The 12783-nt window shown below is 35.2% G+C and overlaps 1 protein-coding gene across 5 annotated transcripts in view; it reads right to left on the bottom strand.

Annotated features, from left to right (window-relative positions):
• Nucleotides 1-12783, bottom strand: part of TRPM3 (transient receptor potential cation channel subfamily M member 3) — a gene marked incomplete at both ends in the record, with an annotated part of 364749 nt that overhangs the window by 113368 nt on the left and 238598 nt on the right. For all 5 annotated transcript variants that reach the window (XM_079548514.1, XM_079548516.1, XM_079548517.1 and 2 more), the window contains 3 exons: nt 2476-2600; nt 4719-4932; nt 12030-12234. In XM_079548514.1, the coding sequence (XP_079404640.1) occupies nt 2476-2600; nt 4719-4932; nt 12030-12234 (544 nt within the window). The remainder of the gene's footprint in view (nt 1-2475; nt 2601-4718; nt 4933-12029; nt 12235-12783) is intronic.

Genomic DNA, 12783 nt, shown 5'->3' with positions numbered 1-12783 from the left:
GGAGAGATTTTTATAGCAGGCATGGAAAAGTGGGTAACAGGTTTTGGAGTGATTTGGCATGGCAGCACAGGAGATCAATTTTACCTTTTGATGAAATCAATAAGAAAAAGGATTTTGGCTTTTTGTTTTCAAACCTTGAATCACTAAACCAAGGCATCCTGCTTAAGGTCATATACTAAAGCACTGCTGAAGATCAGGGACATATCATATTACTGGGAAAGTTCTTAACTAAGTCAAAGTGTAAAAGCATATATATACTTGAAGCTGAAATAATAGCTACTCTGGACGAAAAAATGAGACTTGGTTGACTTCACAGAGCAAAGAGCAAGTAATGAAATCAAAGCACTCCTAATCCAGACACTGTTCCTACTGTGGTGATGAGCAATAAAGCTCAAGTGAGGGCTGAACAGACCCTGCAAAGGAAGACTCAATGACACGCACACTATAGAGACTCATAGACTGCGTTTCTTTAGATGGAAAAATGGCTCCATGTGTAAAGGGAAGAATGGCTGTAACACAAGTTTTCCACCAGATTAAGCAAGCAACATTACTTTCTCAGCTTTTGTATTAGAAAATTGGAAATAAATCAGCAGTCTAACTTTCTTTTGAGTGCTTTGTTTTTAAATTAGAATTTAAGTGTGTTAAGCTGGGCACTGTTTTGTACTGTATTGATTTTACCATATCAGAGTAAGATTGGTCTCCTCAGGGACTGTTAGCTGTCAAAAATAACAAACAAAATAACAAACATCAGTAATATTTTGCTTAATTTACTTGCCCACTTATCTTCATGAGTCTGAAGAGAACCCTTGGGCTACCCAGGAGCTGACTGATATGGCCGGTAAATGTAAAACTTCTCAGCTATGACTGCAGTCGTGACACAGGCCAGAATAGTGTCGGAGAATTAGCAGAAACAGATCAAACCTGGTGAGCCACAAAGCATGGAGAGGCAGCGTGTACTGGGGCATGTGCACTGGCGGAAATAAACTCCTCCTATTCTCCACTAATATTCCATGATTACTTTCTGTATCCACTGCTGTTCCAAGCAGTGAGGGTATGCTTTGACAACACCCCAATTTTGATCATAATTTTACCAGTCATAGTGCATATAGGCATAAAGCCATGTTGATGCTGGAGATCAACAGACCTTTCACTATTGGCTGACGTTTTTTCTCTGCCATGCAATCTTTTGTGCCTTGTGTGTTTTTCTTAATGATAGTTCATTTTACATTCTTGTGGTACTATTTATATTCCCCCTTCTTGGTTCATTTCACAGCATTCACCTCTAATGAGCCAGTCAATACAGTGCACTTTGATTTTCAAAACACTTGCTCACCAAGTGTTTCAAAAGAAACTGCATACACTGAAAATTCTTTGAGGGTTTAGTAACAGGAAATTATAGAGAAAAGGATGGAAAGTGCTAAGAAAGAAAGGTTATTTTTTGCCACAACTAATTACTAAAAAGATTTAGTAACAAGTGGCCTACCTCAAAATGAGTCATGTAGAGGTTTGAGGTCAATGAATGCAAAAAGCTTGCAGACAATTCAGTGGACTATGAAGAGCTGAAGAAAGCTTTTATAATGTAGCCTGACAAGATTATCAAATGGAAGATGAAATGCAATATTAGTAAGCATAAAGCTTACATGTCCAATAGAAAGCAGTAACACCCAAGATGCCTCAGTGTTGCATTATTCAACCAATCAAACTTTTTATGGAAATATCAGGGATCACAGAGCTCAAAGGAAAAATTTCTATTTTGTCTACCAAAGATGTATTTTAGTACTGCTTTTGTAGCTGGTGATAACTCTCTAAGTGTAGCTCTAATGATAAAGTCATGGCTGCACTCATAGAAGACTTTACCTAAAAATGTATGTTTCACTTCTTTTTTTTTAAACTGTTATTCCTTTCTCTGTGATGATAAGACTAAGAATTTTTGATTTATCAGAAGCCACTCATCTATTTCAAATGATGATAGTTAATTTTTCTGAGTGACAGAAATATGGCCTATTAGAAGGTAACTGTTATGATTCATTGAGGTTTGATCTCATGGCCAATATTTATAAGATTTTTCTCAATTGAGGTAATAAAAAGTAGTAAGATGGAATATGTTGCATGGGAGACTGTCAGTAAGTATGAATATAACCAATACATCATAATACTGTTGCAAAATGAATCAGACTTCAAGCTTTCCAGTGCATAACGATTAAAAGATGAAACTTTAATACATTTTCTTCGTGATTCATTTTAAAATAAAGTATATGTTCTAGAAAGTACTGCAAATTTCTATTTCTTGACCTCTTGTTTTTTTTTGTTGTTGCTATGTCAAAATTGTTATCAGCCATAGTGGAAGCTCTGGGTGCGTACTGATTTTCTGTTGTTAGAGGCATTAATTCTATAAGAAGTTCAGGATGAAGAGAAAAGGAAAATAACTCAAAATTTATATATATTAGAGGTTATCTATGTCCACACAAGACTTACATCTTTGCCAATCAGATCCTCTTGATTTTCCACGATCCCCCAGGGAGCTATACCAATGGTGCAGATCTTCCCTCGGGATTTTGAGGCATGATCTTTCAGTGCATCTCCAACATGTCGAATGACTCCTGGGGGGGAAAAAGCATAAAACAGAGATTTAAAAATAATGTCACTTCTGTTCATTTTGGTATGGATTTATATGTTATGATATGGTAAGCATCCTATTTTTAGTGATCTCCTATGCAATGGATGAAGACAACTTAATGCTCATCAGTCAAGATATGAATATTTTTTCACTGATTACTATTATAGAAATATTATATGTTTGTTTTATCTAAGCTACAAAATTATTAAATGAGGTAGCAGAAAAAATATTTATGCAGGCCTAGAAATAAAAAGAGAAAAAATGAGAGCTGACTGTAACTTGTTTATCTGCACTTGTGTTCACAAATGCACATGCATGCAAACAGACACATGATATGTGTATCCTTCCCAAACACAGAAACAAACACAACAATGAAAAAAGAAAAGACTAAGACACTTTGTGCCAGAATAAAGGATAGAAATTTGAAAAAAATTCTTTCTCTGCTGTGTGGTGATCTGTTCAGACATTTTTTGCAAAAATCCACAATCACTTGAGGATCAGCAAAAATATAGAAATTAGTATAGAGAGAATGACTGCTCCCTGTTTCTCTTTCCTGTGCTTTCTGATACTCCTGTTTGTATGCTTTTGATGCACTTTGTCAGTGTTCCAGATGTATCCTAGTGCAGAGGACATAATCCATTCTTCCTTCATTTTCACAAAATCAGTTTTTGACCCACATATCAATAATTTATTTATTTATCTATCTGTCCATCCATTTATTTATCTGTTGCATCCAGCTGCACTGCGGCAGACAGATTTGCTGTGGTTGTTATCTCTTACTCAGTCTCTCTGTTTGCTTCTTTTTCTGATTCCATGAATTTGAAAATAACTGGATTATAAATGTAACAGTCACACAGTAGGTAAAATTCTAGTTGAGCTTATCTGCACTTTACATGAACCATGTAAAAAATAAAGAGACAAAACACTGAAGTGTGTTTCCTTCCTGTGGTTTAAAAGGAAAAAGAAACAACCACTCTCTCCTTGTGAAAGAATCACCTATAATTTAAACTATAACCCAGAGTATAAGAAACAGACCAAAAATTACACTCTTTTTTTCTATTTATATTGCTGATGTGATAAAACCTACTATTGTTTTAAATTTTATATGCCCTGTAAGCCAAATAGCCAAAGACTCTCTTTTTGCACGCATATTCAAATACATAGGAGTTGATCCCCAAAGCATTAAAACTAATGCATGATAGAGTGATTACAATATATTCCATAGATAGTAAGAGGATACACTCTGTGGGATTACTGAAGTAATACATTACAGTGTTACTGCAGCAAATAAGAATGGCAAGAATTGACAAGTACGTCAGTCCTGGCTCAAAACTTTTTGCACTTATCTTTAGCAGAAATCTTTGTTTTCCTCCTGACTCTTTCCTCTACTCTGTCTCCTTGCAGGGAGGATAGCTGGGAAGCTAATTCCCAACATTTATTTATCTAGGGAACGAGGTTTAGCAGATTATTCCCCAAACTGATGTGCTGTCTCACAGAAGAGTTGAGCCACCTGCTGTCTTGGGTTCTTAGAAGGCCCATATGGTATGTTACAGATGTATTCAACTTTGAATACAAATGACGATATTATCTCCCTTGCTACAGGGGTAATAGGAAAATATAGGTCTGCAGGAAAGGAAAAAGTGATACTTATTCACAGTAAAGTTTTCTATCACATCAACATTTTTTTTTTTCCTTTAGCATTTCAGATCATCTTAAAAAAGAAAGTGAAATATCTTTTCTGGACAAAAATGTTTTTTGTTTTATGCAATATAAGTTTGACTTCTTGAGCTTCTGGTTAGTATTCTGTCTCTGTAGGTGATTGTTGACCTTGTCAAGTCTTCAGGACTAATATAATTGCCTTACAGGAGGCTTTATTTTTATCTCTCCAGTGTGTTTTTCCTGCTTAACTAAACCTTGTATTCCTTGGTAGCTGCCATACTGGTATCAACTTGGCATTTTCATGTTCACACACAATACCGTCAGCACTAATAAAATAAAACATGCCATGTTTACCTAATCCGATCAGCCCTATTTTTTTCTTCTGTCAGACTGATGAAATCTCATAGATGCCACTGTGATTTCATTTCAAGGTTGCTGTTACCTGTGTTTACTCCTCCAGTGAATATCCACGCTCCAGTTGTCATAGCAGCCTTAATGAGGCCTTTCCCAAAGACTTGCTTGAGCTTTGGTTGAAGTTCAAAATTCTGAAGGCCCCCATGCACAGAGATGAGAAGTTTTGGGAGCTCAAGCTGCCACTCTTTGGTCATCAGGTGCAGAAGAAGGTCAGGTTTTGTGTCAAAAGACACACGTACATACTGCAGAAATAAGGGCAGTAGTAAAGAAAAAAAAAAAAGATTGGTTATACTTAGTGATGCCTAATGCATATGACCTAGGCCCATTAGAACATAGAAAAAAAAGGCAAATTTCATGATAAAGGTATTAACTAATTGCAAAGTTAATAATTTTTGCAGATTTTTGTAAAAAACTAGGCTACTAGGAACACTTTCAATTCACAAGCTGGATGGTTATCCTTTTAGGAAATTATGAATTGTATCTATATGCTTAGCGATGTTTCATAGGTATGTGTCCTGAAATTAACAATGCAGAAAATGGAAATGTTTAAGTAGTCTGACAAAAACAACCCAGTCACAACTGAATTTGCTAGTATCTTATTTTGAAATTAACAAAATCAAACACTCAAAACAGGAAGTAACAGAAACAAGTTTGGTTATTCAATTACATACAAGTTTAAACTGAGCAAGATTATGAAAGATGCACTTTTCAAATGAACAAATGCTGTCTTACGACTTACAGACTAATTTGCACATATTCAGGAATTTGCCTGACAAAGCATAGGTCCCTTAAAATTATTCTGAAACACAGTTAGATGTTTCCAGATCTTGGCTCCTCTGTGTTGCATCTGCAGTATTTTGTCCCAAGGGAGAATATGTCCATCTTTATGTGTGTGCCTTCAAATTCTCTACAGTCCCACTACAATGCACACAGACTTCTCTCCCCCTGGTAAGCCCTTCTCTCTTGGGTTCTTTTCCTCACTCTTTCCATTTCTGATATATGAATAGTTTCACAAAACTTGTACCACGGCAGGTGCTTTTTTGATTTTTTTTTTTTTTTTATACAGCACCAAGGGCTTATAAAAGATGATATAAAACCTTTCTATAGCCTACAAGATTTGGAAGGGCCAGCTTTTTCAAATAAAGTAGGTTATCAAAAGCCAGTAACCTATCAAATGTCTGTTTGAACCAATACCTATAGAGTTATTTCAGGATTCTTTCCCCTGATAGCTTGTCAGAACAGACATCAGGTACATAACACAGCTTGTTTTCAGCTGTAGGAACATCCAGATCTGCATTACTCATTGCGGCATGACAAATAACATAATATCCACATATATAATGTAATCCCTTTGTCCCTTTTTATCATGTCTAATTGTATTTATAGCCATAAGATTGTTCTGCTTTAGTAAGCACACATTATTAAGATGGACATCTCTCCAGTTGAGTAAGAAATATGGATTCAACTTTTCTTTCCAGAAGAATTTGATTATATCCAAGGTTTCTTTGCAAGAAAGAACGAATAGCTATTTCCAGCATTTCTGGAAGCAGAAGCCTATCTGTGCAAATCACCTGAGGAAAGCAGGTGGGACACAGCCAAACTGAAAGATGAGCATCAACTTGTGAATCTATATATGTCCCAGTACATCAGTAATGTTCTCTATAATTTTCATGCACATTCTTAACAACTGCAAGACAAACACCATACAATAATGATGTTTGGCATAGTGTATGGTACTCCTGAGCTTCTATACGTTAATTGTATCAGCAGCACCTACCATTCAACTTCATGGGAAAATCTTACTGACCAGATCAGATGGTGAGAGTAGTGGTTTTGATTAGAATTCAGGGGCTGCCAAAATTTTAACACACTGGAGAGGTGTTAAGTGACTTAATCCTAATTCCATTTGCCCTGACCATAGGGACAACCAACCCTGCAAAGTGCTACTACTCATTAAACTGCAGGCACTGACACAGAAACATCATCCTTTGAACGTGTACAAAAACACTATCCTGCTCTAAGTATGGAGATTATGTTTTGGTATCATTGCCACCTCAGTGTGTTTGTGGGAAAGACTGTGAGCTATAAGCAGATAATTAGACAAACTGAATTCATATCAGTAATGACCAAAAGATACTTTTGGAAAGCACAGGCCACAGCGTCATTCTGTCTGCTACTAAAATGAAGGTACCAGTGACATCAATTATATATTACATAATCCATCCAGTAACTGTTTTTTTTTTTAATTTTTAGTGTCTTTTTATACCCTGACAGACTTGATTTCAACATATGACCATAAAATGGAAGATCACCATGTTTGTCTTGTCCACTCAATACCACAACTAGCGTTGACGCTGTCAGCAAGAGCACCATTTGATGCCAACACTTGTTTCCTTTTTTTTTTTTTTAATCAAATTGCATCCTGAAAAATAACCATGCATACTGCCCATCAAACAGCCAAATGTTTGCAAGTTGGACTCCAATGCCTTAGGGCAAAAGTCAAGGTTACTGAGTGGTAAAAATATGACTGTTACTCAAGAACAGCCATCTTATGAAAGTACATGGTGCATAATAGGTGGTGAGAGTCACGGGAAGGAGAAAAATTCAGAATAAAGGTTGATTTTATTTTATTTCATCAATGAAAATATCTTCAGATAACATTCTGTGATCTTCCAACACTGCTCTTCTGGTTCTCTTTGATGCAAGCAAAGACTGGGTGGATATTTCCACAGTCTCAAATAAGATTCCAGCACTGCAGATAGTTCTACAAGCTAAAGATTGATCCCTCAAATTGTAACTTTCACAGAAAATAAGTCTGACCCTTTTCTCACTAAATTCAATAGCAAAACTGTAACTTAGAGCAAAACCAAATTGGTTCCTTGTAAGTTAATTTTCTCCTTAACATCTGAAGGCTTCTCTAAGTTTCACTAAACAGCCAGTGGAAGGAGCATCATTGATTTACATGGCTTTTGACCAGTTATCTTTCTGTGTTATTCTCCATTTTTCTTCATATATGACACCATATTTTGAATTCTTTTAAATGCCCTTCGAATATAAATTCAATAACAAAAAAAAGGCTTGATACTTTTTTTCTGAGTTATACGATTTAAATTATTATCTCTACATTTTCACAACACTCATGGCTTTTTACACAGCCTTGACAAGACTCAATACATTTGAAAAGCAAAAATACACATTTACGTTGTTGATTTCTAAACAATGTTATTAAAGTATATGTGTGAAAAATCCATATGTAAGCAAGTATATATGCTTCAGAATTCTATTTATGTACTTTAACGATCCCATGATCCATAAGAAACATTAAGCCAAGATATTATTTATTGGAATGGATTTGATTAGGAGAAAGATATTAAAAAGTACAATGAAAGAATTTAACTCACTAAAGTTCTTCAAACAACCATCTTCCAGGTAACCTTGAAAAACCATGATCAAAGGAATTTTAAAGTTATAAGAATATTATGTAAAGGTGTTTTTTTTTTCCCCTCTATGAAAGGGCAGATGCTAAATTTTAAGAACTAGATAAGTTTAGTCATAGGATGAATGCAAAACGCATCACAGCAAAATAGCCTAAGCTAGTGAACTAATGAGCAGAATGTCTCTGTTTTGAAATTATTCCGATTATTGCCCATAATTGGAATGCATTCTGTCACTTTAATAATTACACTCAGAGTCAGGGTAATAAATTGCTAATATATAGTTACAGGAAATCATGTGTGCTATTTCTTAAATTACTAAATGCCAAGTGATACAAGAGGATTCGATTTTATTAATCACTTTTCTCTCCTTTCTCTTAAATTGACTGATTTATTGCAAAGGCTATTGAAAAGGTTTGTGTATTCCCACATCTTTCTCTGTTCTCACCTGTACATTGGCTGTAGAACAATGAACAGCAAAATCATTAAATGTGTTTCTTAAAAGTTAATGGCATGAGCCGCTTGTAAAGAAAGCAACAGATGATTGATAAAATACCCTTTAAACCCTTAAAATTTTTACAGGATCATCTGTATTTACAGGAAGTCTGAATGAAAGGCCTCTTCAGTAATTGATCTCATTAACAAATATTATCAAACCTCTGCTATGTGTTTATAATCTGTTGTATTCTCACCTATTTATTGATTCAAATATCTTAGCGTAGTCTCTCTGAAGATTAACAACTCAATTGTATTAGCAGAATTCATTCTGTTTGAGAATTTTTGTTTTATGTGTTTTCAGAATCAAAATCAATGGCATAGCCAATCCTACTGGCAACAGCAATCTGAAATTCTCTTCACTGTTTCATTCCAATTTATATCTGCTGTTAAAATTGCTCTTTTTTTCCCAACTAGAGACATTATTTTTAGTAGTCTGGTGTCAACTGTTATAAGTTTGTACTGCTCTTTTAGCTTGAAATTATGCATGCAAAGTACTATATTTTACATGCAAAAAATGTATATTTTCCATCAAATTCATATATGTATTAATAAAATCCAATTCTATTATTTTCAGTGGAGGAAATAATTATCTGCCAGTCTTATATCTACTGATCTGTTGCATGAATTAACTATGGGTACTAGTTCCCAATTGCAAATCTGAGGTTACAGTTGGTTCTGTTACAAAATACCATCTCATTTCTTGTAGCCTTCATTCAGGAAAAGCTACTAGATTTGCTCTTTACACAGAACAAGATGGTGCTCTTCTGTTCTGTGTTTACCACGCTTAAAAATTTCAGATATAGGCATTCATTTCAGGATAATAAATAAATAAAGTTCTTCCTCGAAGCTCTGCTTGATCTTTGTTATCTTGCTAAATCTTGCTCATTTATAAGTTTATTCTTTTAGGCAATAGGCATATAATTAACCTACTTCTTAATGTGACTATTAGGAAAAATCAGCTTTTATGCTATAGTGATATTTTATATCCAATAATTAGAAAATAACTAAGTAGTCTATTTTTAGATAAGAACTAAGATTCATTTTTCACGTTGTGTTACGTCCAATCCTTCCCTCCCTCCCTCCTCCACTTGATTTATGTTCCAGGTTTGCTGCTTTTGGGTTCTGAAACGTGGACAGAAAAAACATTTATTTGGTAAGTTTGTTGCTTATTATGGGAAAGATCTTGTGTAAAGCAAATTCAGAGACAGAAGTTTCATTTTTTTTTTCTGTTAATAAAACTGCAACAGCTAGTTAGCCAGCTCCTTGACTAAAATCTACCCTATAATTATGTGTGGTACTGAAATTATGATTATAAGGACATCTTCACACTATTTTTAGTGATAAACACACTATAATATAACAAAGTTTGATTTTAATTAATATTAATATTATTAACCAATTAATTGCCATTATTATTCATTATTCACTCCCCATTTGTGCTTCAGACATCTGATATTAGACTTTCAGAGGTTTTTAATGAATTGCTAAATTTGAAGCACTTTTCCTACTAGCAGAATGACAGAATTTTTGGAGCTTTTGAAGAGATATTTAATTTACAAAGAATTCTGTTCCTATGCTTTAGGTGTAGGATCATATATACAGCCATCATCCTGATTCTAGTACTATTAAGATAAATCCAGAATTTTTTAAGGAATAAATGTTTCATCTATAGTTTTCCTTGAATTTTTAGTTATTTATATCTCTGAGATTTTTTAACCTGCTTTTCTTCCCTTTTCCAAATACATTATGGTCTTACTTTTGTTTGCACTCTGCATCAAGGTTTTTCTGTTGTTCACTTTGACTTCATTTTATTTCAAATATATTTGTTTGAGCACGTGGCATATACCTTGAGGCATCTCCTGTTCTCTTATGGTACCAGAATCCCAACAGAGAAGACCAGAGATCTTGTAGCACAATTAATATCAACACCTTCCCTAAACTCCTAATTAGTACAAAGCTGCTCCAAATGCCTTGGGCAGTTTGTTGCTTTAAAGAGCTCTTCATGTATATAACTCAGAAAGTTCTACTGTTTACTCCCTCTCATAAAGAGCTTAAAGTAATGTAATCATATACAGATAATAGCATGATGGTAACTTCTTCTCTGAAACTATTTCAGTTTTGTTGAAAAGCATTCTGTTTTATTCCTGGTCTTTGTAAGGATTCCAACAACATAGTTCGTTTCATATTGGGGCTGAGGAGGGTGTCAATTTTTTTCAGTCTAAATGTTATTTGCTCAATCATATTATCTTTCTAGCAATGGCCTTGCAGACTTTTAGGTGATTATTTACCAAGTGAACATAAGGTGTCTATGATACTTGCAAAGAAATTACCTAATTTACTATTTGTTTCTTGGGTCAACAGTGTTTTCTGGTTTCCTATAGCAGAATCCATCCCTCTGGTTAAACAGAACTAATCACCCAAGTAATATTTCCACGTCTATCCACCACGTACACATCTGAGCAGAATACCAGGCTCTTTGTAGTGCAGTATTGAGCCTGCCATCTATCTAATCTTTGTAATAGTACAACAGTCCTGAGAATCCTGCAAGGAACTACTCACACAAAGAAGATAGCAAGATAGCACTAGGTTGCTGGGCAGGTTATTCTGGAGAGCACCAGTGGGTTTTGGCTCTCCTTACAGCTGCCCAGAGCTCTGTCTTAGACACAGTATGCTAGATACAGGCTTGCTTTTGATTCCCAAAGTCACAGGAACTGCAGTTTAGCTCTAGCTAGATACATCTTTTCATGAATGCTATGTAGAAATACACGCATAGGTTAGTGTGGGCACTGCAAACTTCTATCACTTAATGGAAAAATGCATTCAGATTAACTTCATAACTTTGTATTACTTCATAACATTGTATTAGGAATGAGTCATATTACAGGCTTCCTTGTTCAAGAAAACCTGTGGCAGAGAAAGTATTTCTCAGTTCTTTGCTTAGACACTGGTAGGCCTCTTATTTTGCTGAAAGATAAGCAAGTAAATCCAAATAGTTTATCCTTCAACATATGTGTGGAGGAACTCTTTGGAAATCTATCTCAAATTTGTCAGCCTTGCAGACACACCCAGCAATGGGAAGCCATAGCTGAATTCTAAAGCACTCAGAAAAAGATAGACAGGGGATCACTGAAAGAAAATTAAGATATCTGCATGTTAGTATGTCTTTAGTTATTACAAAAGTAGCCCGTTCTATGCTACCCTCTAGTTTTTACAGTTCCTTCTGTTCACCAGTTGTTTGGAACACAATACATAGTAATGTATCCGGTGTTCTAACACTAAATAATAATTCAAAGTGAATTATTTGTTTAATATTTGGGAATGTTTTTCTTTTTTTTTTTCTTCTTCTTTTTTTTTTTTTAATCCAGCTAGCAACATTAGTTATTTATCTAAGAGAAAAGCATGATTACCATGGCTTTATTGGAGTGGCCTCCTCCTTGGAACTCAATGGTTCCAAAAGCATCCGTTGGGCTGAGCTGCGTGTGCTTGTTGATGGACCACTTCTCTGACTGGATGTCATTGCGAGTAGGCCTGCTCTCAATTTTCTCATTCTGGACAACGGAGATACTTGGAGTGAGTCCAGCATGTTGACCTATTAGACGCCCACAGCAACACCTATGATATTAAACAAGCAGAAATCTAATATCACACTGATGTATACAAAAAAGACATAATAAACAGCCTATACATCTTCCCCTTAAAAACCTTTTCAACTCTGCAGATCTCATTTTTGCTATCCCAAACGAATATAGTACAGATATCAACATTTCTTTCTATATTCTGTTTGCATTATCACTTATTTCAATAACATTTTCTATGTCCTCAGAGGACATTAGGTCGACAATAGTCTTTTGCATGCACTAACAGATACTCAAAATTAGTAGTAGTTCACCACAATTTTCTGTATATATATTTTTGGCAATATTTTGTTCCAAATATTTGAAGAACCAGAAGGTTCCCTGTGAAGATGAGGAAATTCCTAGAGGGAATGGCCTCAAGTTGCACAGGAGAGATTCAAGTCGGATGTTAGGAAATACTTCTCTGGGAGAGTGGTCAGGTGCTGGAATGGGCTGCCCAGGGAGGTGGTGTAGTCATCGACCCTGGAGATGTTCAAGGGACATTTAGACGTGTTGAAGGACATGTTTTAGTGGGAAATATTGGTGA

Source organism: Tetrao urogallus (assembly GCF_951394365.1).
Source record: "Tetrao urogallus genome assembly, chromosome: Z".
Lineage (NCBI taxonomy): Eukaryota > Metazoa > Chordata > Aves > Galliformes > Phasianidae > Tetrao > Tetrao urogallus.
The sequence above is the reverse complement of the archived record's forward strand: the minus strand, read 5'-3'. Positions and strand labels throughout refer to the sequence as shown.